The sequence below is a fragment of the Maniola hyperantus genome, chromosome 25 (genome assembly GCF_902806685.2).
Source record: "Maniola hyperantus chromosome 25, iAphHyp1.2, whole genome shotgun sequence".
Classification (NCBI taxonomy): domain Eukaryota; kingdom Metazoa; phylum Arthropoda; class Insecta; order Lepidoptera; family Nymphalidae; genus Maniola; species Maniola hyperantus.
Genome location: NC_048560.1, coordinates 7,624,207 through 7,650,463, shown reverse-complemented (window position 1 = coordinate 7,650,463; position 26,257 = coordinate 7,624,207). Strand labels below are relative to the sequence as shown.

The 26,257-nt window shown below is 38.1% G+C and overlaps 1 protein-coding gene across 7 annotated transcripts in view; it reads left to right on the top strand.

The window, feature by feature from the left end:
• nrm (neuromusculin) overlaps positions 1–26,257 on the top strand; it is a 506,208-nt gene that overhangs the window by 270,641 nt on the left and 209,310 nt on the right. For all 7 annotated transcript variants that reach the window (XM_069507073.1, XM_069507071.1, XM_069507068.1 and 4 more), the window contains exon 3: positions 9,186–9,357. In XM_069507073.1, the coding sequence (XP_069363174.1) occupies positions 9,186–9,357 (172 nt within the window). The remainder of the gene's footprint in view (positions 1–9,185; positions 9,358–26,257) is intronic.

Sequence of the window (26,257 nt, the reverse complement as noted above, 5' to 3'; positions counted from 1 at the left end):
TCCTAACGTATTTCAATGTTTCATCAATTATGGTGAGGAAAATCAAGTAATGTGGATTCGACAAATGGCGGTTTGGTAGAGAAAATCCTAATTTCATTTTTTCCCTTTCAGTTTCCAGTTATTTTACCTTCCCAAATAAATGAGGATAATGGGTTGTGGGGGACTCTGAAAACCATTGGTGGCCAGGAGTTCAATAGGGTTTCCGTTTTCGTTTTGCGTTTCCGTTTGCGTTCCGTTTTAGTTTTTCGGTTTTCGTATTTATTTCTTTTGCACATTCACGTTGGCCAACTTAATTTCTATGGATAAGACTTGGTGAAATCTTTGTAAGGAAACATTTCGGTTGTGAAGAATCAAGTTAAATTGAGTTTTGGATCTTGGCCGATGCCGTCCAGCTACATTGCAGTCTTCGCACCTACAAGTAAGCAAATGTTGTATCCTGGAACAGTTTAGTGAACCTTCTTAGTGTATGTGTACAGTAAGAACCCTGTCTTTACTACTGAGCTTTATTTTGAAACAATTTTATGAATTTTACTGTGTCATTGTCTATTCCATGCCAATGGCATCTTAAATTTAAAACATAGATCTTATGTACTATCTACCTAAGGCATTCTAATGTATCTAATTAATGTCTTGGCATTAAGCTAGAATAACTAAGCATTATTAGCCCATCACTATGTATTAAGCGACCCCGGTAAAAGTTACATTAAAAACAATTTTGCCTAACATCTAGCAAATTTCATTTATAACACCTCATATACATTACAGGAGTCGACGGCTAGCTTCTATTCTTTACTAGGTAGATAGATCAAGTAAAGTAATTATTATTTTCCTCTAATCTTTGTAAGGTGGTAGATTATTCCGTATCCGGGTATATTTCCATTCCGCTCAATTACCACCCTTACAAATGGCGCCCAACGGTGGGGCCCGAACGTTTTTTTTTATATAGTTATTTCAGTATATTTTGAGAAATTTTTGTGAATTTTATGAAATGTACTCCGCTGATTGTACAATTTTCTAAGTAGTGACACATTGCAAAGAGCACTAAGCTGTTTTTAGGGTTAACTAACTAAATAAGAACTAATAGTTAGAAATTTTGTTTGATAGTTTAAGTAATTTTCTGAGTATAGTCCAACATTTTTTTTTCTTACTTAATCAACACTTTATAAATGGTGCTTATGCCGTTTAATTATGTTATCGACTTACCTTGGAGGTGGTATAAGTGAATGTTTGCCTTCAGTTTAGTAATATAACATTGCTAACTGAGTTGTGTTGGGTATTGCTTTCAATAGTAAGTACATCTTATGTTTGAAAATTCCGGTAACTTAGTATAATTAAGTTTTGAAACGCTAGTGCCTGTTAACTAGTTACACACATACATTTATAAATTACTAAGAGTTACAACTTGTGAAACTAAAATATATAAACTATATTCAGAGATTACATTAAGTTCAAGTATGAAGTTATGCAACAATTTTTTTTTCAGTGACTTGATACTCATATTTGTTGAAATTTTGTTTTAGAGCTGTGTTAAGGTATGATAAAAGCTACTTCACACACAAAACATGTTAAGTTTAATTGCATGCTGGTAGTTAAAGTGACATTTAGAAACAGATTTTGGTGTATTTTAGGTTATGTGTTAAAAGTGTAAAGTAAACAGCCATCAAACCATTGCACAATCTCTTTGTTTTTTTTGAAAGATAATATGCTAGTCAGAGTTCATTGCAACTTTGTGCCTGTTTACTTTTGTAATTGTAAAGGTTGTAACACACTGTGTACTCATAAAGGTGATACTGCACCTTACAATCAGTTATTCAATTTTGGGAAGTTTTATTTTGTTATATTTTGTTTACTATAGTAATAATATGTGCTTGTATTATTAACAATATTTTGGAATAGGAACATAATTGATAAAATAGGTTAGGATAGACTAAGAATATTGTTTTTGTTGTGTATTTTGCTTGTGTATATTTAATAGTTTAAATAACTTCTTTGTGTTTGTGTTTAACCAATTTGTATAAGGCTAAACATAGACAGTTACACAAGCTCGATATTTTGTTAAATGTGTTTTGACTTAACACAATGGAACAGACTTTTGCCCAGTTTCATTCACTTTTGAAGGACGAATTGTGTTATGAGGTATCCATTCGTTCCGAAACTCCAGCACCTACAGTGCTAGGTTTAAAGAAACAGTTAAAACAATTAATTCAGGAAATTCCTTCTGAATCAATTTTAGAGACGGATTTCACTTCTGAAAGTGAGTTAGGGGTTATTACTAAAAAACTTCAAGACTTAGAAGATTTATTAAAAAAGTGTTCTGACACTAAAGATAGACATGCCCCTCTGTAGGTCTAAAGCTTTAGCTTCACATTTGTACTTTAGAATTTTGAGAATACAGTGTTCCGAACTCAGCTTAATAAGTAGGAAGAGTGAATTACATACAAAGTTGCAGAGTTTGATTTCCAGATTAGATGCTGACAATGAGTCGTCTCACGACGAATCACTGGATTCCGAGAGTACCGCCGTTGACTGCACTGGTGATAAAAATGTTGCCAAGTGGAAGTTAAATTTCAACGGACAGGGTGATCCGCGCAGTTTCATCGAACGCGTTGAGGAATATAAAAGATCTTATGGCGTTTCAGATGGAAAATTATTTGTTTCTGCATTTCATCTTTTTACAGGCCGAGCATTGTTATGGTACAGAGGCAACAAATGTCAAGTTTCGTCTTGGTCAGAATTGAGAACTTTATTTTTAGAGGAATTTGATGCAGTAGATTATGACTACAGGTTGCTAGGTGAAATTCGAGCAAGAACACAAGGCTCTGAAGAACCTGTGTCTATCTATTTCGCTATAATGTTTTGCATGTTTTCAAGGTTGTCAACACCACTTTCCGAAGAACAAAAGTTACAAATTTTATTACATAATATTCGCCCTTTTTACTCAGAACAATTAGCTCTTGTTGACATTAAGTCTGTCGCAATGTTGAAGGAAAAGTGTCGCAAACTAGAGGCTGCGAGGCAGCGTTCCGCCTTATTTTCTGAGCCTACTAACAGTAAGGCAACTTTAAGTTCAGAGTTTGCTTACAAACAAGTGACAAAACAGATAAACACACTTTCAGTCACACCTGCACCTAAGGTTGATACAAGTAAAGGCACTAAATTTACGAAAACAAATAAACAACTATGTTACAAGTGCGGCAAGGGTAACCATTCCTTTAAATTTTGCAGGACAGTTCCGAAATTTATTAGATGTTTTTCGTGTGGACGTCAGAACTTTACAGTAAAGACATGTCCAAGTTGTAGTAAAAAGGCGATTAGTAAACCCGCTCCGGACAAAAATTCAAAAAAACTAATTAGTAAGAACTGTGCAGAGACACAAGTAAAGAACTTGGTCATTAACAACAAAACATCCCTTTTACCTGACACAGTTCTGTATTCAGTGGATAAACGAGACTTTAGGCCACATTTAAAGGTTTTTGTTGACGGTTTTGAGATTACAGGTTTACTAGATTCCGGTGCTTGCGCGTCAATTTTGGGTAACCAGGCGCACAAGGTTTTTTGAGATTCGGTTATAAACTGCATAGCAGTATTGATACCACATTTTCAGTGGCAAATGGAGACAAACTTGATTGCATGGGTTATATGTTTATTCCGATTACTTATAATTCCGTAACTCACATAATAAAATTTTTTGTAGTACCCTCTATAATAGCGGATGTTATTTTTGGCTGTGACTTTTGGAAAACATTTCAGTTAGCCCCTGGCATTTTTGATAATTATTTAGAATTAATTAAGGCACCTTCTCAATTTTACAATATTTGTGCGATTGATAATGAACAAATTCATACCATCACTTCTTTTGAAAACTTATCATCTCAACAGAAAGAATTAGCCCAATCTGTAGTAAATAAATTTTTAGATATTTCTTCAGCGAAAATTGGATTGGGTAGAACAAAATTAATTGAACATGTTATTGACACCGGTGATGCCTTGCCAATAAAAATAAAACAATATCCACTTTCTCCCGAAAAGAAGGAAGCTTTAAGTAAAGAGTTAGATAGGATGCTGGAAATGGACGTAGTTACTCCGAGTGAAAGCCCTTGGAATAACCCAGCAATTTTAGTGAAAAAGGCAAATGGAGACTGGAGATTTTGCCTAGATTGCAGGAAATTAAATTCAGTGACAAAGGGGGATTCATACTCAATACCTTACATTCCACAAATTCTAGATAGCTTGAAAGAGGCAAGGTTTTTATCATCGATTGATTTAAGTTCAAGTTTCTGGCAAATTCCGTTAGCTAACGACTCTCAGGAAAAAACCAGTTTTACAGTTCCTGGTAGAGGGTTATTCAAATTTAAAGTCATGCCGTTTGGCCTATGCGGTGCACCAGCACGACAGCAGAGGTTAATGGACCAGTTATTTAATCAAAATTTTTGTAGTGATATTGAAAATGGAATAGTATTTTGTTATATAGATGATATTGTTATTTGTTCTGCTGATTTTGAAACCCATTTAATTTTATTAAACAGAGTTCTGGATAAACTAAAAATGGCTCAACTATCCATAAATTTTGATAAATGTAATTTTTTTTCGAAACTCTTTGAAATATTTAGGGTATATAGTGGATGAATTTGGTTTACGCACAGATCCTGGAAAAGTTGCCGCAGTTTTGAACTTTCCGACCCCAAAAACTGCACAGGAGGTAAAGATTTTCCTAGGCACTTGTTCTTGGTACAGGCGCTTTATTAGGAATTTTTCAACCATCGCTGCACCACTCAATAGACTAACGAGTAAAGGAAAGAACGCACCTAAATTTGAGTGGAGCGAACAGGCAGAGGTAGCATTTAATACATTGAAGAATGCGTTGGTAACCGCACCTGTTCTTGCGGTACCGAATTTTGAAAAACCATTCAAAATACATTGTGATGCTTCTGCATATGGTGTTGGCGGTATGCTGACGCAAGAAACCGATGGTTGCGATCATCCCATTGCGTATGTCAGTAGGAGCCTAAATAAAAACGAAAGGAATTACAGCGCGACGGAACGCGAGGCTCTAGCTGTGATTTTTGCAGTGGAGAAATTTCAGGCTTATTTTGGTTCCAAGCCAGTCACAATTATCACAGACCATGCATCCCTAAAGTGGTTCTTAAATTTAGAAAATCCCTCAGGACGACTCGCCAGATGGGGTTGTAGATTATCACAGTATAATTTTGTTATCGAACATAGGAAGGGTTGTGATAATGTAGTTCCGGATACCTTGTCGAGACTCATACACGTAGATGTAGTTGGTGATCGTAATGATAACTCTAGTCAACAAGTTTTGGTAGATGACTGGTATGACAAAACATTTAATGGCTGTAAAATCAATCCAGCAAATTTTCCGAATTTTAGTATTTTGAACGATAAACTATATCGTTACAGTAAATGTAAATACCAGCTTCTCAGTGAGTTCGACTGGAAAGAGGTAGTCCACAAGAACGACATCCTTAGAATTATGCAACAAAACCATGCAGATGCAACTGCAGGTCATTTTGGTGTGTTCAAAACTCATCGCAGATTATCCCTCAGATATTTTTGGCGTGGTATGTATAAGGACGTGGTTGAGTACGTTAAGAATTGTGATACTTGCTCTGCGTATAAACACACGACATCAGCCACTCCAGGTCTGCTAGGGAAGCCTAAAGTCTGCGAGAGACCTTTTCAGGTCATTTCGGCTGATTTAGTCGGACCTTTGCCTAGGTCTAAATCAGGATTTACATTTCTTTTTGTGGTGACGTGTTGTTTTTCGAAATATACAATGTTGTTTCCGTTACGGCGTGCCACAGGTGCCGCTGTTGTTAAAGCGCTAGAGAATTTTGTATTTTTGAACCATAGTGTTCCAGAGACTGTGATTGTGGACAATGGGTCCCAATTTACAGGATCTGAATTCCGTAATCTCATTAAGCGTTATAATATTCCGAAATTACACTACACACCACTGTACACTCCGCAAGTTAACCTTGTTGAGAGGTACAATAAGGTTGTTATGACTGCTGTAGCCGCTTTTGTGAAAGATAACCACAGGTCCTGGGACGAAAACCTGTACAAGGTCCAGTTCGCCATAAACAGTGCGGTTAATGAATCCACTGGATTCTCCCCGTTCTTCCTTGTCCACGCTAGAGAACCGGTTTTAAATGGTTCCTTCTATAAGGACACGGATAAGGAGTACGAGGCCGGAATTCCAAGGGAGGAATACGCAGGAAAGTTTGGATCTTTGGAGGACATATTTGGTCAGGTTAGGAGAAATTTGTTTCAGGCTCATGCAGAGTATGCAACGCATTACAACTTAAGGCGTAGGTCTGCAAGCTATTCTGTTGGGGACATAGTGTGGAAAAAGACCTATCCACAAAGCGACGCTACAAATTTTTTCGCAGCTAAGCTGGCACCTAAGTATGAAAAGTGCAGGGTTGTCAAGGTTTTGTCACCTTTGGTTTATGAACTAGTTAGAGTAGCTGACAACCACCCAATAGGCACTTGGCATATTAAGGATATTAAGAAGTAGATATTTGCCATTACTTAGTTTGGTCTAAACTGTTTGAATATTTAAGTTATCAATATTCAATTAGGAGTTTGTATGAGTGTAGTGATGTTCTGAGTTAACAGTTACATTACCATGGTTCAGTTGAAGATGAATGTAGTGGATGTATGTAGGGATGAATATGTGATGATTGGAATGCTTGTGGTAGACCAACCGGTAGAGAAAGTAAAAATGCAAATATCGTACTTTGGGGATAACGAAAAGGGGGGGGTTTTGTGTTTTGTTTTCGTTTTCCTTCTAGATAATGGATCATTTCTGTTATTTTTCCGATTCTGTTCCGAGATCTATTTTCTAGGAGAGTTATTTCGTTTTTTTTTTTTCTCATATTCCGATTTTGATTCGGTTTTATTTTTCCGAATGGGATAGAGAACGGTTGCCATATCAGATGGACCCGTTCACAACCAGATTTTCCGTATTTGTTGAGTAACAAATATTAAGATGGTAGTTTAAAAGAGTGAACCACCGTAGGCCTAGACGCATTCTATCAGTCAGCTGAAGAATGATGCCAAGATGTTTCCACTCAAGTGTCTTAGACACCATGAAGTTTTTTTTGTATATATTCTTTTTAGAAGTTAGGGTTGTGTAGTTAAGTATAATGTATAAAACCTTACACTGTTTTCAGTATATTTATTTTGTTAGACAATTTTCCTTGTTAGTAGTAGATGTGCGTTCACGCGTAACTTCTGTGTTTTTTTGTTTGTTTGTTTCAGGCAAATTGTTAGTAGTTGTTGGATGACGCTGAGGGCAGCGTGGTTCAACCTGTTGAACCTTTTCGTAGGAGGGGAAGTATTGTGACGTTGTAAATTTTGAACTACTAACTAGCGTTTCGCTTTTAATAAAAATCTATTTTGTTCAAAGTATGTTGGTGCCACCTAGCATCAAGGTGCAGAACTACGCGTGGGTCGATGTTCAGAGTTCATTCGAGCCACAATAGATGGCGTTTGCTTCGTTGTCAATTGTCGTAAAAATAAAACAAAATAATTAAATAAAACCATAATATCATTTGTTTATTGTTAAGTCATTAACAAAACGGTTCTTATAATATATCCTTAGGTTCCGCAAATATTCAAAAATGAATTGGCTTTATGATCAAACTAAATGAGAGCGGCCACACTCGGGTTGCGTCAGGCAACACCGATTGGTGAGATTTAGAATTTTTCTGGAGTCAACATGTGAAGACGAATTTTTTTCGTTCCAGGAAAATCTCACTCTTTTTCGCCCATGGCTTCGCCTGGGAAAATACAATAGTTATAAATTTAATCATCCTAACGTATTTCAATGTTTCATCAATTATGGTGAGTGAAAAATCAAGTAATGTGGATTCGACAAAATGGCGGTTTGGTTAGAGAAAATCCTAATTTCATGATTTTCCCTTTCAGTTCCAGTTATTTTACCTTCCCAAATAAATGAGGATAATGGGTTGTGGGGGACTCCTGAAAACCATTGGTGGCCAGGAGTTCAATAGGGTTTCCGTTTTCCGTTTGCGTTTCCGTTTGCGTTTCCGTTTTTAGTTTTCGGTTTTCGTATTTATTTCTTTTGCACATTCACGTTGGCAACTTAATTTCTATGGATAAGACTTGGTGAAAATCTTTGTAAGGAAACATTTCGGTTGTGAAGAATCAAGTTAAATTGAGTTTTGGATCTTGGCCGATGCCGTCCAGCTACATTGCAGTCTTCGCACCTACAAGTAAGCAAATGTTTGTATCCTGGAACAGTTTAGTGAACCTTCTTAGTGTATGTGTACAGTAAGAACCCTGTCTTTACTACTGAGCTTTTATTTTGAAACAATTTTATGAATTTTACTGTGTCATTGTCTATTCCATGCCAATGGCATCTTAAATTTAAAACATAGATCTTATGTACTATCTACCTAAGTCATTCTAATGTATCTAAATTAAGTCTTGGCATTAAGCTAGAATAACTAAGCATTATTAGCCATCACTAGGTATTAAGCGACCCCGGTAAAAGTTACATTAAAAACAATTTTGCCTAACATCTAGCAAATTTCATTTATAACACCTCATATACATTACAAGGGAGTCGACGGCTAGCTTCTATTCTTTACTAGGTAGATAGATCAAGTAAAGTAAATTATTATTTTCCTCTAATCTTTGTAAGGTGGTAGATTATTCCGTATCCGGGTATATTTCCATTCCGCTCAATTTACCACCCTTACAACCTATATCAAATATTTGAAAAGAGCAACCGCCGAGTTTCTTGCTGGTTCTTCTCGGTAGGAAAGGCATTCCGAACCAGTGGTAGATGCATCCGACTATTCGTAAGTGCTTGTAAAAGTTTATACGAATAAAAAAGATTTTTTTTTTTTAATATGTATACGCACAGCTCAAATCTTATAATATTATACCAATGTACTCTGTTGCTCAAACGACTGGACGGATCGGGCTGAAATTTGGCATGCAGATAGCTAATTTATAACGTAGACGTCAGCTAAGAAAGTATGTTTGAAAATTCAATTCTTTTTTCAGTAATTTTGACTTAATAAACACCAGATCTGATGCAGTGCAAACCGCCGTCAGGGCTTTAAAAACTTTTTAAACTTGTTTAGATATATCACTGCATGAAATGAATTTTGGTTTTTTGTTGTTCCCAGATCACGCATCAGCGCTGGTTGGCAACACAGCTCGACTCCGATGTCGTATAGACGGGAAGTCCTGTGGGGAGATGCACAGTATAAAGTGGTATAAGGCAGATACGCGAGTTTACGTGTACTCCGCCTCCAAGGATGCCGCCATCAACCGGCCTGAGGGCGATATGATGAACAGGTAAGAATAAAACGATATTAGTTATATATGAAACTAGCTGATGCCCGGGACTTCGTACGCGTGGATTTAGGTTTTCAAAAACCCCGTGGGAACTCTTTGATTTTCCGGGATAAAAAGTAGCCCACGTAACTCTCCAGGTCTTAAACTATACCCATGCAAAAAATCACGTCGATCCGTTGCTCCGTTGCTACGTGATTGAAGGACGAACCAACAAACAAACACACTTTCGCATTTATAATAGGGATAGTGATAGCTAGATAGAAAATACTAATCAAACTTTACTAAATACTCCCCAAATATGCGTGTTGCTTGCGTTAAAAGTTGTTAGTCCATTATTTTGTGGTCAGTATCTGAACCTATAGGCTTTCGGAAACCAGCCTGTCCATTTTTTATAAATAAATCCCGATAATCGATAGGATAAAATAATAATCCTATAGATTATTATTTTATCCATAACTGGTTTTTCTCCTAACGGTCTTGTAAAAAAAATGCGTATTTTGGGGAAGCTTCCCGATTTTTTTGTATCGAGCCAAATTGTGCCAATCGTGTTTTGGCTCTCGTAATTCATTGAAGAATATCTTTAATTTTTATAATAAAAATAAATAAATGAACAAATTTGTAGTTTTTGAGGCCAAAATTTGATTCTTTGAACATCCGAAATGTGCCTTAACACCGCTTTTGGGACGGATATCGCCTCAACACTTATTAGAACTAGCAAGCTTAGATTATTTCGCAGCCGTAGCCAAAATTGGATCAAAATGAGTGAATCCCATACTACGAGTACAGTCGTACGGTTACATATATTATGTTATGTTATACAACATAGTAGGAGCGTATAATTTCAGGTCAGGTAGTAGTGAATATTTGATGCGGTGAGCAGGTTTCAAGCGATACCGCCACTTATGAACTTGTTATACAAAGGGCCGCTCGGAACTATTTTGCTTTTGGAATTTTGGTTATTAACTATTTTATTTGGTATTTAACTATTCACGGTGGAAGGTTTATCTTTTTAAACTGTTAAGCCCGGTTCACATTGTTACAGTCACTGGAACCATTATCCCTTTCTAAAGTTCTATGTATTCGCTGGACCCATGTCTCATTAACATTGCTTGGCGTGACGTCAGCCGAATTAAAAATATACCGTCATCAAATTTTTTTTTGTCAACGGTACTGGTCTTTCGACACTTCAGTCTAGTGCCGACGTCACTAAAATGGCGGCCACGCGTATTAGCAATTTGCGGGACTTATATTTCCTGCCCGGTACATACTGTAAGCAAAATGAGTTGAAACTGTACAAAAAATGTTTTGGAATATCCCATCATGTGGCAGTACTTGATGTTGATTATGTCAGTCAGTCAATTTCAATAGATATTGAAATCAACTCCAAACATTTATGTTCTAGCCTGTAAATGTCAGGTCAGGAGTAAAACCACCTTAAATAACGCTAAGATATTCGAAAATAAACCTTATTATAAAGTGATAGGACCCACTGTAAATGTTAATTTTATACCTAGCTGATGTTCGGTGTAAAACTAATAGAATTTGGAATGAGCATAGATATTTAAATAGTACTATCGTGATAGATAGGATAAAGAAAAAGTTTTTAACAACTTTATTATTATTTGCTTCTTTTAACTTAAGTCTAGTCTATTGCCAATCGTGAACTATTATAGAACATAAACGTAAACTAGTATAGTAGTCAAAACTGTGGCATTTACTCGGGGTCCCCGTCCTAAGTCAGTCAGATCGTGTAAGAAAAACGTATTCGTCGTTATCATAATCGTTTACAAATTCTGCCCTTTGATTGGTTGATTCACTGCCAATTTCGCTTTCACAGCCAATCAAAGGGCAGAATTTGTTGACGATTACGATAACGATGAAAACGTTATTCTTACACAATTGGGGGGTTGATCCGGACACGGATAGAGCCTCAATAGCTCAACCGGTATAGGAGTGGACTGAAAACCGAAAGGTCGACGGTTCAAACCCCGCCCGTTGCACTATTGTCGTACCTACTCCTAGCACAAGCCTGACGCTTAATTGGAGAGGAAAGGGGAATATTAGTCATTTAATATGGCTAATATTCTTTTTAAAAAAAAACAAAAACGTACCTCTAGCAATTCGAAGTAATATGCGTTTAAAGCAGTTAAATATCACTTGTTTTAACCGTGAAGGAAAACATAGTGAATACTTAATAGTGCCTTACACACAAGAAGATCATTATGCAAAGACGTTTAAATAAATAGGTACTTTTGTTACGACGTAATAAAGTTCAATTCAGCTAGCATAGCGCTATGGCGTTAAATTTATTAAAGGGCTTACTTTTTAATACGTTAACTCATCTGTTATCTTTTTCTCTCTCTTAAGAGATAAGATCTACGCGATCTATCTTTTCTTTCTTTCTTTCTTTCTTTCAAACTACTGGACGGATCTGGCTGAAATTTGGCATGCAGATAGCTATTATGACGTAAGCATCCGTTAAGAAAGTATTTTTGAAAATTAAACTCCTAAGAGGGTGAAATACGGGTTTGAAATGTCTGTAGTCCACGCGGACAAAGTCGCGAGCATACGCTAGTACGTATATATATCTCAAGTAATAAGCCAAGTGATTGATTGCGATCAAAATGTTGGTAAGATAATGCTTTAAATAGTTGCTCTATAGTTATAGTAAATCTCTATGAGAACGAATTTCAAATAGCGTGTCTATTGCGTGTGATAGTGATTAGTTATTAACGCTACGGCTGCTAAATGCCACGATTGAAAAGGGCACTTTGTAATATTCATGATTTAGTACTGGAATAGCTTTGTTTCATGATCTAATGAATTCATTTTAATAGGGTCTTGGACTGTAGTAATAAAATGATGTGATTTTTAGGATTCCGTAGCCGAATGGCAAAAAACGGAACCCTCATAGATTCGTCATGTCTGTCTGTCCGTATGTCACAGCCACTTCTTTCTGAAACTATAAGAGCTATACTGTTGAAACTTGGTAAAAAGATGTATTCTGTGAACCGCATTAAGATTTTTACACAAAAATATTTAAAAAAACAATAAATTTTGGGCTTACCCATACTTAGAACTGAAACTCAAAAATTTTTTTTTCATCAAACCCATTAACATCGAAATGACGTTATTTTGACGTCAGCCGAAATAAAAATATACCTACCATTAGCTAGAAACTTCAGTCTAGTGCTGACGTCACTAAAATGGCAGCCTAGCGCATTAGCAATTTGCGGGACTTATAACACAAAATAAAAGCCGCTAGACTGCACTGAGTCGCATAATAAGCCGGATGTAGGATTTATTAACGGGTGATAATGGAAACGGACGGGTTTTCCTTTATACGATCCTATTATGTAGGAAATTGCATTTCTTGTTATGTGATTATAGTATTTCCGATCCGTTTTTACTTCCAATGTTGTTTTATTCCTCTCAACCTAACCGAATTTCTTCCACAACGGTCAATTTCAATTTTCGACACAGATTGAGCCAACTGGACTGGACACATCAAATCAAATCTAAATATATAAAACGAAAAGGTGATTGACTGACTGACTGACTGATATATCAACGCACAGCTCTGGACGGATTTTTTTTTATATATTTTTTTATATTTATTTATTTTATTAAAGAAGAATATTTACAGTTTACAATAAGTTTGGTGCATTCATAAACTTTAAATAAGTTTTTCCGTATCGGATCGGATTGAAATTTGTCATGCAAATAGCTATTATGACGTAAACCTCCGCTAAGACAGGATTTTTGAAAATTCAACCCCTAAGGGAATGAATTAGGGGTTCGAAATTCGTGTAGTCCACGCGGATGAAGTCGCGGGCATTAGCTAGTTATATTTATTCAACTAAATTGTGGGTCATCATCATCGTCATCATGATCAACCCATTACCGTCCCATTACTGAACACGAGTCTCCTCTCAGAATGAGAAGGGTTTAGGCCTTTGTCTACCACGCTGCCCAAGTGCGGATTGACTGACTTCTCACACCTTTGAGCACATTTAACGGAGAACTCTCAGGCATGCAAGTTTCCTAACGATGTTTTTCTTCACCGTTAAAGCAAGTGATATATTTTTTCTACTAATAAAATCTTTTTGTACTTGCATCTTAGTACAGACTTTTTGACGACCTCCCTGGCGCAGTGGTGAGCGCTGTGGTCTTAATAGTGGGAGGTCCCGGGTTCGACTCCTAGCAGGGGTTTGGAATTTTATAATTTCTAAATTTATGGTCTGGTCTGGTGGGAGGCTTCGGCCGTGGCTAGTTACCACCCTACCGGCAATGCCGTGCCGCCAAGCGATTTAGCGTTCCGGTACGATGCCGTGTAGAAACCAAAGGGGTATGGGTTTAATAAAAACTGCCATACCCCTTCCAAGTTAGCCCGCTATCATCTTAGACTGCATCATCACTTACCACCAGGTGAGATTGCAGTCAAGGGCTAACTTGTATCTGAATAAAAAAAATAAAAAATAAAAAAGACTTGCACTAGTGAAAAAGCTGCGGGTGCAAATTAAGTTTCCACGCCCGTGTGAGATTAAGCTCTTGCTTTATTTAATTCAAATCCATTATTACTTGCTCCTAACGGAGCTCTACAAATCTGCTTAGGCTCAGAGCAGATGTAGCAGCAAAATGCGCGTTTCAAACGCCGCGTTTTGTTGGACAAAGCACATTATGACCTTTATAAAATAACAAATCTTAGGATAAACTATTAAAACTGAGTAAAAGTAACTATTTTTTTATTGTACTTGTGCTTGACGACAATCATACTTAAAAAAGCAATGACGAGGTCTAACTTGGAGTGCGCTTGCCTAGAATTTAAAAGTCAGGTGAAATTTTATAAAATACTTTCGATGTTATACAAAGAACCTAAAAGCAAAATTTTATATTTTTAGATCCAGTTTTCAGTTTCTCCTTTCATAGATAGAGATAGATCGTTTCGTTTTTTTTTTCATTAAAAATTAAATGCTTCAATCTATGCATTGTCATATTCGATTAATCTAAGTAGGTAAATTATTGCATGCAGGCGGACGAAGTCGCAGGCATCAGCTAGTAAACAAATAAAATCCACGTTACTGTCGCTACACCTGCTCGAGCCTAATACGTCTCAATGCTTTATTTCCCATCGCTCGCTTCCATTATCACTCGTTAATAAATCCTATATCCGCTCGGCTTCACTTCTTCTTAGCGCTGGACATTTTCACTTATTTCTACTTGGTGATAATAAAAAGAATACCCGGCTGAGTTTGTTGTGGGCTCTTCTCAGACCTGGGCGCGTTTGGAATCCTCGGAGCATTAGTTTTAAGTTTGCGTAATAATTATCACCACTATAATCTTACAAATCTAACACCATACCAGACCATCAATAAGAGTAATTTATTACCTATTTTGAATAAATCATTTGACTTTGACTTTGACTTCATTTGGCCCAGATTTTAAAGTAAATTGGACATGACTAGATTTTAATTATTATTGACATTTTTCATTATCATAATTCATCATCATTACTCATCATAACCATCATCTATCTGTCTGTCTGTCCTTCACGCTTTTCACGGCCCAACAATTTAACCGATTTTGATGAAATTTTGTACAGAGCTAGCTTACATCCCGGGGACGGACATAGGCTACTTTTTATCCCGGAAAATCCGTATCAATAATAAACAAATTAAAACGCGCGTCATTATCGCTACATATGGCTCAAGCCTAATACGTCTCAATGCTTTATTTCCCATCGCTCGCTTCCATTATCACTCGTTAATAAATCCTATATCCGCTCGGCTTCACTTCTTCTTAGCGCTAGACATTTTCACTTATTTAATCTGGCCTAGATTTTAAAACAAATTGGATATGACTAGACTTTAATTATCATTAACTAGCTGATGCTCACGACTTCGTCCGCCTTGATTAAGGGTTTAATCCGCTCGTGGAAATTCTTTCATTTTTCGAAATGAAAAATAGCCTTGAACATTTTCTAGGGTTCTATCTATGTGTATGCAAAATATAATATCGATTTGTTGCTCCACTGCAGCGTGATTGAAGGACAAACCAACAAACCGTGTGTATGGGAGTGGCATAGGTTACTTTTATCCTGGGAAATCAAAGAGTTCCCACGGAATTTTTAAAAACCGAACACCACGCGGACGATATTGTGGGTATCAGCTAGTCTGATAATAATCTTATCTTATATATATATAAAAGGAGGTGACTGACTGACTGACTGACTGACTGACTGACTGATCTATCAACGCACAGCTTAAACTACTGGACGGATCGGGCTGAAATTTGGCATGCAGATAGCTATTATGATGTAGGCATCCGCTAAGAAAGGATTTTTGAAAATTCAACTCCTAAGGGGGATAAATAGGGGTTTGAAATTTTGTAGTCCACGCGGACGAAGTCGCGAGCATAAGCTAGTCATCATTAAACCTCAGAGTGAAATCCTACACATGCAGGAATCCACCGCATTAAAACCCAAAAAAAAACTCCCCACTATTCTGCGTAGACTACACAAATTTCGAACCAATATTTTACCCCTTTAGTGGTTGAATTTTCAAAAATCCTTTCTTAGCGGATGCCTACGTCATAATGGCTATCTGCATGCCAAAATTCAGCCCGATCCGTCCAGTAGTTTAAGCTGTGCGTTGATAGATCAGTCAGTTAGTCCCCTTTTCCTTTTATATATTTGGACTAGATGATGCCTCTAGAGGAACTCTTTGATTTTCCTGATAAAAAGTAGCCTATGTCCTTCCCCGGGATGTACGCTAACTCGGTACCAAATTTAATCAAAATCGGTTAAACTGTTGGGCCGTGAAAAGCTAGCAGACAGACAGACAGTCACAGTATAGTATGGATTAATGGAAAGGGGTTATGACCTTCAGCAATGATGAATACGATACACAGAGACAGAGAGACCACAATATCTTCTTCTTCTTCCTTACCTTATCCCACGCTACGTGGGGTCGGCACAACATGTCTTCTTCTTCCACTCATTCCTGTCATTTGTCAACGTATTATCCACTTCTTTTTCACGCATATCCTCTTTCACGCAATCCATCCACCTTTTCTTTGGTCGTCCTCTCCTCTTTTTTCCTTCCACATGCATACTTAACATTCTTCTAGTGACATGGCTTTCTTCCCTCCGCATTATATGCCCATACCATGCCAGCCTATTACCCCTCATCTTTTCTACCACTGGCGCTACTTTCAAACTACCCCTTATATATTCATTTCTTATCTTATCCATCCTTGTCACACCACACATCCATCTCAACATTCGCATTTCAGTCGCATGTACTCTCCTTTCATCCGTCCCTTTTACCGCCCAACATTCTGAACCATACAATGTGACAGGTCTAACGACTGTTTTATAGATTTTCCCCTTAAGTTTAAGGGGCATTTGCGGGTCGCATGTAACACCTGAGACCTGTCGCCATTTCATCCATCCCGCATTCATTCTATTGTTCACGTCTCGGTCAATATTACCGTCGTTTTGGAAGAGCGAACCGAGGTACCGGAAATTGGAACAAACAGGTAAGGTTATGCCATCTAGAGCAATCTCAGAGAAACTGGAGGGGCCACCGAAGTCACAGAACGTATGTTCTGTCTTAGTCCGGCTGATCCTTAGGCCAACACTTTCCAATTTCTCTTGCCAGCTACATAGTCTGTTCTGGACTTCGGTCGCATCTTCTCCGACAAGCACAATGTCATCGGCAAACAGCATGCACCAGGGTGCCTGCTCCTGTATGTTTGACGTCAGAGCATCCATTATGAGGACATCAGAGAGACCACAATATGTTGTGTGTTATTTTTCGTATGACGCGGCCCGTTTCAGGATTTTTTCACTTACGTCGCGCGCTAACATATTCATGAGGGTGTCCGAACCCGGTACACTTCAATTATAAACTAGGATTCTGTACCCGTAGTACAAGATTTTACGTCTCACCAAACCAAACCAAATTCGAGAGTCGAAATACTTCCGCGTTACAGTAAAATGGTAAGTCCATTTTGGGAACTCTTTGATTTTCCGGGATAAAAAGTTTCCCGGGATGCAAGCTATCTCTGTACCAAATATCGTCAAAATCGGTTGAACTGTGGGCCAATACCAATAACCATTTGCCCCATTCTGTAGTTTTATTGATTTAGCTTTTTCAAACCCGCAATGTATACCGTGCAAAATGCGGGCCAATGCGCCCCACCTACGACGCGGCATTGACTCCGAGTGGCCTACTTACGCAACGTTTATTGACCTCTAGCATCAATCAGATGTTTTATTTGCAATATATAGTAAATATTTACAAAATTATAGTATTTTTAATATATTTTTTTCGCGTTTTTTAAGGTATCATATCAGTACCCGTAGTACAAGATTTTACGTCTCACCAAACCAAACCAAATTCGAGAGTCGAAATACTTCCGCGTTACAGTAAAATGGACCTAAACAGCCTTGAATTGAAGTCAAATATTCAATGCCACTGATTTTAATTTCGCAATGTTTCCGCTTGGAGCGCTGGCTGTAGAAGTGTAGACAAACTTGAGCTTTAATACAAGGCATTTAAGATCCAGTTTACTGTAACGCGGAAGTATTTCGACTCTCGAATTTGGTTTGGTTTGGTGAGACGTAAAATCTTGTCCTACTACGGGTACTGCTGTGGAAATTTTGCAGCGTTAGTTCCGTAAACTAGCCTTTAAAAGTTTACATCCATACTTAGTTATATAAAACAAAGCTTTACTTTCGAAGGTGTTTTTACTGTCACAGTATTATGCTTGTCAAAATAAAATTGTTCGTGATCTCAAAGTGTTTAATTTAGACCAAAATTGCCCTTGTATCATTTCATTTAGAATAATATCTTAGGAGATATCACGAAATTAAAATAATGGCGACGGCCGCGGCAGTCCGGCAGGGACCGAAGTGTAGAAAGCAGGTAGAAAGGCGCGAGGGGAGCAACGGATCAGCGTGATTTTTTGCGTGTATATAGTTAAAGACCTTGAGAGTGACGAAGGCTACTTTTATCCCGGAAAATCAAAGAGTAATCACGCGATTTTTAAAAACCTAAATCCACGCGGACGAAGTTGCGGGCATCATCTAGTTACTTATATACTTAAATAACTTATGTACCTATACTTAACTATATTTTTATAATTTTTATAGTGTTTCACCTACACTTGAAGGAAATTTCTAAATAATTTTAAATACACATCAAAAATTGCGAACCGGCAGGAATCGAACCCGCGTCTCCTGGGATCGCGCCCGACGCTCTAACCACTAAGCTACAGCCCGCTTACTGCCAGTGACGAAAGTTGTGATGTGTATGCTCCATAGAGCAGAAACAAAGAGGAGATGTTGTATTAAGATTTCCCTATGAAATATCGAGTGTCATTTTGCGGGGTGAGGGGTTGTGGAACGCCGCCCACTTCTCAAATTTCCATCTGCGGGTTAGTAGCAAAACTACTCGCTTAGCGACCTAACATCGATATATTGATGTCACTACATAGTTCAGCTATCTCACACTAGATGTCAATAAGTGTAGAAAGTGTAGAAACTATTTTAATAATTACGTATAAAATTACTTACAAATGAAATGTGATACCATTCATAGCATCAGAACGTCTGTCTGAATAACTTTGACACGATAAAACACAACACTTCATCCTTTTGTTCTTAAAAACGCGAAAACACACCGATAATACGAGTCTCAATATATGTGAACCTGACGAACGCAGACAGCATACTAACTAAGGCCCCGCCCACAGTGATGACGTCAGGACCTAGTTGAAAATCACAGTGCACAGTTGCTTAGGCCAACTCCTCTTTGTTTCTGCTCTGTGGTATGCTCACTCAGTACTGAAGCGACTGTTTCTGCCATCTAGTAGCGACATCTTTTTGCAGTTATCGAAACTACTTTCAAAGGCCCATATTACAATGCAGCTCTTTGAACGAATAGTGACATACTTTTTACTATATTTTTATAATTTTTATAGTGTTTCACCTACACTTGAAGGAAATTTCTAAATAATTTTAAATACACATCAAAAATTGCGAACCGGCAGGAATCGAACCCGCGTCTCCTGGGATCGCGCCCACATCACAAATTTCGTCACTGGCAGTAAGGGGCTGTAGCTTAGTGGTTAGAGCGTCGGGCGCGATCCCAGGAGACGCGGGTTCGATTCCTGCCGGTTCGCAATTTTTGATGTGTATTTAAAATTATACTTAACTAGCTGATTAATAATAAGCAGCTGAACTAATTAATTACTAGCTGATTAATAATAAACAGCTAAACTAATTAATTACTAGCTGATTAATAATAAACAGTGATAGACTAGTGGTCAATATGTCGACCTCCTATTCTGGAAGTAGGGATTTTAACCATGCAAAAAATCACGTCGATCGGTTGCTCCGTTGCGGCGTGATTGAAGGGCAAACCAATAAACCAACAAACAAACACACTTTCACATTTTTTTTTATTTTTTTTTAAATAGTATATTAGGCATATTAAATGACTAATATTCCCCTTTCCTCTCCAATTAAGCGTCAGGCTTGTGCTAGGAGTAGGTACGACAATAGTGCAACGGGCGGGATTTGAACCGTCGACCTTTCGGTTTTCAGTCCACTCATATACCGGTTGAGCTATTGGGGCTCCAAACATTAAATTTATAATATGGGTAGTGATCTAAATATATAAAGCTACAGGATTGGCTGGCTGACTGACAGGTCTATCAACGCACAGCTCAAAATATTGGCTGGATCAGGCTGAAATTAGGCATGCATAATATAGCTATTATGCTGTAGACATCCTCTAAGAAAGTAATTTTGAAAATTCAACCCCTAAGGGAAGAATAGGGACTTGAAATTATGTAGTCCACGCAGATAAAGTTGCGGGCATGTGCTAGTCATTAAATAATAAGCTAACAAAACTAAGTTTCTATTCCTAATTAGTTATATACTGCAGTAACTATAGTTAACAGTAATTACTATTCATTATTAGCTCTAGTAAGTCAGTAAGTTAGTGACAGTAACTGCAAACCAGTATTTGCTCGCTACACCAGTAACTTGATTAACTAACTCACTGATAATGTCGCTACGTGATCGTCCAACGGTCACGTATAGCGTGTGGTGTAAGTCATAGGAGGTAGCGAGAGCAGGAGCGGGGGATTTTACAAGAGTTGGTTTTATAACTTTGTAGCCATGAACCTTTGAAGACTTTTTCAGATTTAAGGTTGAAAAGACGGATTTAGTTTAAAGTCATACCTCTGTCTCTTTAATCGATAGACTTTGGGGTCTCAAAGTGCTGGAATAGCGACTTCGCACCAGAAAGCACAGCGTTGGAAGACCCTCCACTAGGTGGACGGACGACATCAAACGAGTTGAAGAGAAGCGCTGGATGGCGGCGGCGCAAGACCGTGGCGTGTGGAAGTCCCTACAAGATACCTATGTCCAGCAGTGGACGTCTATCGGTTGATAATGATGGTGACGATTAGTGTTAGAAAGTCGGTAAGTTAGTGACAGTACTTAACTGCAAACCAGTATTTGCTCGCTACACCAGTAACTTGATTAACTAACTCACTGATAATGTCGCTACGTGATCGTCCAACGGTCACGTATAGCGTGCGGTATAAGTCATAGGAGGTAGCGGGAGTGAGAGTGGAGGATTTGACAAAAGTTTTTTTGTACAAAAATCATAGCGGTGGGGTGCTGGATATAAATAAGGCTGAGGTGTAGAGAGCGTGCTTTGACTTTGAACAGAACTTCGTCTTTATCCACCGATAGACGTCCATGGCTGAACATAGGTCTCTTATAGGGATTTTCACACACCACGGTCTTGCAGCGCCGTCATCCAGCGGCTCCCTGCGACTCGCTTGATGTCATCCGTCCACCTAGTGGGGGTCTTCTAACGCTGGGCTTTTTAGTGCGAGTGGGACCTCAACGTCTATCGGACTACAGTACGCGGCAGAAAATAATGTACATCAGCCTTTAGACTGACATATTGGTTTTGTAGAGCGTTGTCTCTGTCACTCATACCTATGCGGCGTTTTATCGGTCTCAACGACAGAGACAATGCTCTTCAAAACCGCTACCTCTTTCTAAAGGTCGATGTACAATATTTTCTGCTCCGCACTGTACATAACAATTAATACTTGAGTTTATGACTTGTACCACAAATTAAAACTGCGTGGAATTTAAATTAATATAACTGGAGTTGTTCGAGTTATGAGGATCAGACTTCAGAGGCTCGCTTAGTTGCTCTTTAGCTTGCTATGATGACGTCATAGCTACCCATTTGCATTCTCTCCAAGGAACAAAGACTATAAAATGCAATTATCAACCCATCGCTGCTAGTGAGCCACTCTCATCGCGGCTAGAAAGAATTTCCTTCAAGAAACAAGCTATCTCTAAGCCATATGAAGTACTGCTCTCACCTTTGGGCCAGAGCACCCCAGTACCAACTCCTTCCATTTGATCGGATCCAAAGGCGAGCTGTTTGACTTGTGGACGATCCCAAACTAACCGGCTCGTTGGAAAGCCTGGAGCACCGCAGAGACGTTAGCTCTCTATGCGTGTTCTATCGCCTTTATAATGCAGAGTGTTCTGAAGAGTTGTTTGATCTCATTTCACCCTCGTTTTTCTAGAACTGAACCGCACGCCACCGCAAACAATTCCACCCTCACCACCTGGGTGTCTGGAGCACTTCGACCACCCGTTGTGCCAGATCCTTTTTTCCACGCACATACCAACTGTGGAACCAACTCCCTTCCGCGGCGTTCCCATTAGATTACAACATGGGGTTATTCAAGGGGCGGACCAACAAATTCCTGAAAGGTCGGCAACGCACGCCGGAAAAGACAGACAGATAGACAGACTACATTAAAACTAGTTTCAAACCCTCATTTTACCTTCTTAGGGGTTGAATTCTCTAAAATCCTTTCTTAGCGGATGTCTACGTCATAATAGCTATATGCATGCCAAATTTCAGCCCGATCCGTCCAGTAGTGTGAGTTGTGTAGGTCAGTCAGTCAGTCACCTTTTTCTTTTATATATTTAGATTAAAAGTCATACACATAACCCTTATCCGTTTAATTTGGCTCAAGTGTGCACGACTGCTATGTCCTTCGCAGTTAAACTTAAAGTTTAGTTTTAACCGTGCTTTACACTAATTAGTCTAGTTTCAATGGGCTCATTTTGTCCCGCCCCTGTAACTGGCTACTTGGTATAATTGCAATTTAACTATTACTATTAAGATGGTTAGTAAAGTTTATAGGCCAGAAAGAATTAGAGGCTTAATTTCTCTTCTGGCTTCACGGCGATCGAAGTAAGTGATACCACCACACACCACAGTACGCGGCAGAAAGTAATGTAAATCGAACTTTAGAAGGAGATAGCAGATTTGTAGAGCATTGTCTCTGTTTTGAGACCGACAAAACGTGATAATATAGGTATCACAAAGCCGAAATCTCATTCCAAAGGCCGATGTACATTACTTTCTGCCGCGTACTGTAACTAATTGCTTAAAAAGTTATAAGTGCCCGGGATACTACGTTCGTTCGTTCGGGAAGAGAGAGTAGAGCGTCAGTAAAATCATAATGGCCGTGTCATGGCAACACTAGCACAGTCGGTATATCGCACGACGTGGAAGCGCTGCGTCAGTAATAGCACTGCGACGTTTAGTTGCCTCCGCAGCGACCCACTATCGGACATTTACTGGCTAATTGTGACGTCCGTCTGTGTGCTCAGATGTAACGTAGCAGGGAGGATATAGCATTCTATACTAGGACAGATTTTAGGTAGATTTTACTACAAGTCTTCTAACTAGCCAAACCAAACCAACTTTCCATACTCGTACAATTGATAAATTCCTAAGTGAATTTGCGTGGAAGCAACCAGTTGTACTTTCAGTTACCCACAAGATAGTGTTCTAAACTGTTATAGCTTTTATATTTACTAAGAAAAATATTATAAAAACTAGTAATCACTACTAAAATATTCTTAAATCTAAGGACAACAAGCACCTTATAATAACTACTTAAATAAAAATAGCTTTCTTTTGAAGTCACACAGACCAATACTATTTGCAAACTTGGGAGAGTATAGCATCAGCAAAATCATAATGGCCGTGTCATGGCAACACTAGCACAGTTCGGAATATCGCACGATGGGTGGAATCGCTGCGTCAGTAATAGCACTGCGACGTTTAGTTGCCTCCGCAGCGGCCCACTATCGGACATTTACTGGCTAATTGTGCCGTCCGTCTGTGTGCTCAGATGTAACGCGTAGCAGGTCGGACATAGCATTCTATGCTAGGACAGATTTTAGGTGAATTTTACTATAAGTACTTTGTCTTACCAATTTATTCTAACCTAACATGATCCACGCTTACCTCAGAATCATTTCTAGGTCAATTAAATAGTAAATATTGCATATATTTTCATTCAAGATCCTTATCATTATCAACTAACTAGCTGATGCACGCGACTTCGTCCGCGTGGCATTAGGTTTTTTAAAATCCCGTGGGAACTCTTTGATTTTCCGGTATAAAAAGTAGCCTGTCACTCTCCAGGTCTTTATCTATACCCATGCACAAAATCAGAAAGAAAGAAGAAAGAAAGAAAACTAGTTTATTCATCTTATGCCTAAGGTACAAACAAACTTAAAATTAATGGTTAGTAGGTAGTAGTTAGTAGGTAATAAGAAGTATTTAATAATTAATTTAATTTAAAATTAGTTCTTGCACCCACTTGGCACAAGATGAAATGGCCCCAGCTCAGCATTAATGCTAAATCACGTCAATCCGTTGCACTGTTGCGACGTGATTGAAGGACAAACCAACAAACAAACACACTTCCGCATTTATAATAAGGGTACTGATAGACATCCACTGCTGGACATAGGTCTCTTGCTGGGAATTCCATACGCCACGGTCTTGCGCCGCCTGAATCCAGCGGCTGTCGCAATTCGTTTGATGTCGTCTATCCACTTGGTAGGGGGTCTTTCAATGCTGCGATTTCCGGTCGCCATTCTGGCACTTTGGGACCCCAACGTCTACGTTTTATCGAACTATTTGTCCTGTCCATTGCTACTTCAGCTTCACAACCAACTATGTTGGCTACTCTGGTTCTCCTACTGTGACGTTGTAAATTTTGAACTACTAACTAGCGTTTCGCTTTTAATAAAAATCTATTTTGTTCAAAGTATGTTGGTGCCACCTAGCATCAAGGTGCAGAACTACGCGTGGGTCGATGTTCAGAGTTCATTCGAGCCACAATAGATGGCGTTTGCTTCGTTGTCAATTGTCGTAAAAATAAAACAAAATAATTAAATAAAACCATAATATCATTTGTTTATTGTTAAGTCATTAACAAAACGGTTCTTATAATATATCCTTAGGTTCCGCAAATATTCAAAAATGAATTGGCTTCATGATCAAACTAAATGAGAGCGGCCACACTCGGGTTGCGTCTGGCAACACCGATTGGTGAGATTTAGAATTTTTCTGGAGTCAACATGTGAAGACGAATTTTTTCGTTCCAGGAAAATCTCACTCCTTTTCGCCCATGGCTTCGCCTGGGAAAATACAATAGTTATAAATTTAGTCATCCTAACGTATTTCAATGTTTCATCAATTATGGTGAGTGAAAAATCAAGTAATGTGGATTCGACAAAATGGCGGTTTGGTTAGAGAAAATCCTAATTTCATGATTTTCCCTTTCAGTTCCAGTTATTTTACCTTCCCAAATAAATGAGGATAATGGGTTGTGGGTGGACTCCTGAAAAACATTGGTGGCCAGGAGTTCAATAGGTGAGTTGTGTTTGATCGGGAAAATTCCACGTGTCGAAATTTTCACACAGCACAAATTATAATCTTGTTTTTCTTTGTTGCAGGGTTTCCGTTTTCCGTTTGCGTTTCCGTTTTTAGTTTTCGGTTTTCCGTTTTTCGCTTTCGTTTTCCGTATTTATTTCTTTTGCGCATTCACGTTGGCAACTTAATTTCTATGGATAAGACTTGGTGAAAATCTTTGTAAGGAAACATTTCGGTTGTGAAGAATCAAGTTAAATTGAGTTTTGGATCTTGGCCGATGCCGTCCAGCTACCTTGCAGTCTTCGCACCTACAAGTAAGCAAATGTTTGTATCCTGGAACAGTTTAGTGAACCTTCTTAGTGTATGTGTACAGTAAGAACCCTGTCTTTACTACTGAGCTTTTATTTTGAAACAATTTTATGAATTTTACTGTGTCATTGTCTATTCCATGCCAATGGCATCTTAAATTTAAAACATAGATTTTATGTACTATCTACCTAAGGCATTCTAATGTATCTAAATTAAGTCTTGGCATTAAGCTAGAATAACTAAGCATTATTAGCCATCACTATGTATTAAGCGACCCCGGTAAAAGTTACATTAAAAACAATTTTGCCTAACATCTAGCAAATTTCATTTATAACACCTCATATACATTACAAGGGAGTCGACGGCTAGCTTCTATTCTTTACTAGGTAGATAGATCAAGTAAAGTAAATTATTATTTTCCTCTAATCTTTGTAAGGTGGTAGATTATTCCGTATCCGGGTATATTTCTATTCCGCCCAATTTACCACCCTTACAAATGGCGCCCAACGTTTTTTTATATAGTTATTTCAGTATATTTTGAGAAATTTTGTGAATTTTATGAAATGTACTCCGCTGATTGTACAATTTTCTAAGTAGTGACACATTGCAAAGAGCACTAAGCTGTTTTTTATGGTTAACTAACTAAATAATAACTAATAGTTAGAAATTTTGTTTGATAGTTTAAGTAATTTTCTGAGTATAGTCCAACAGTGGTTTTTTCTTATTTAATTAACACATTATAAATGGTGCTTATGCCGTTTAATTATGTTATCGACTTACCTTGGAGGTGTATA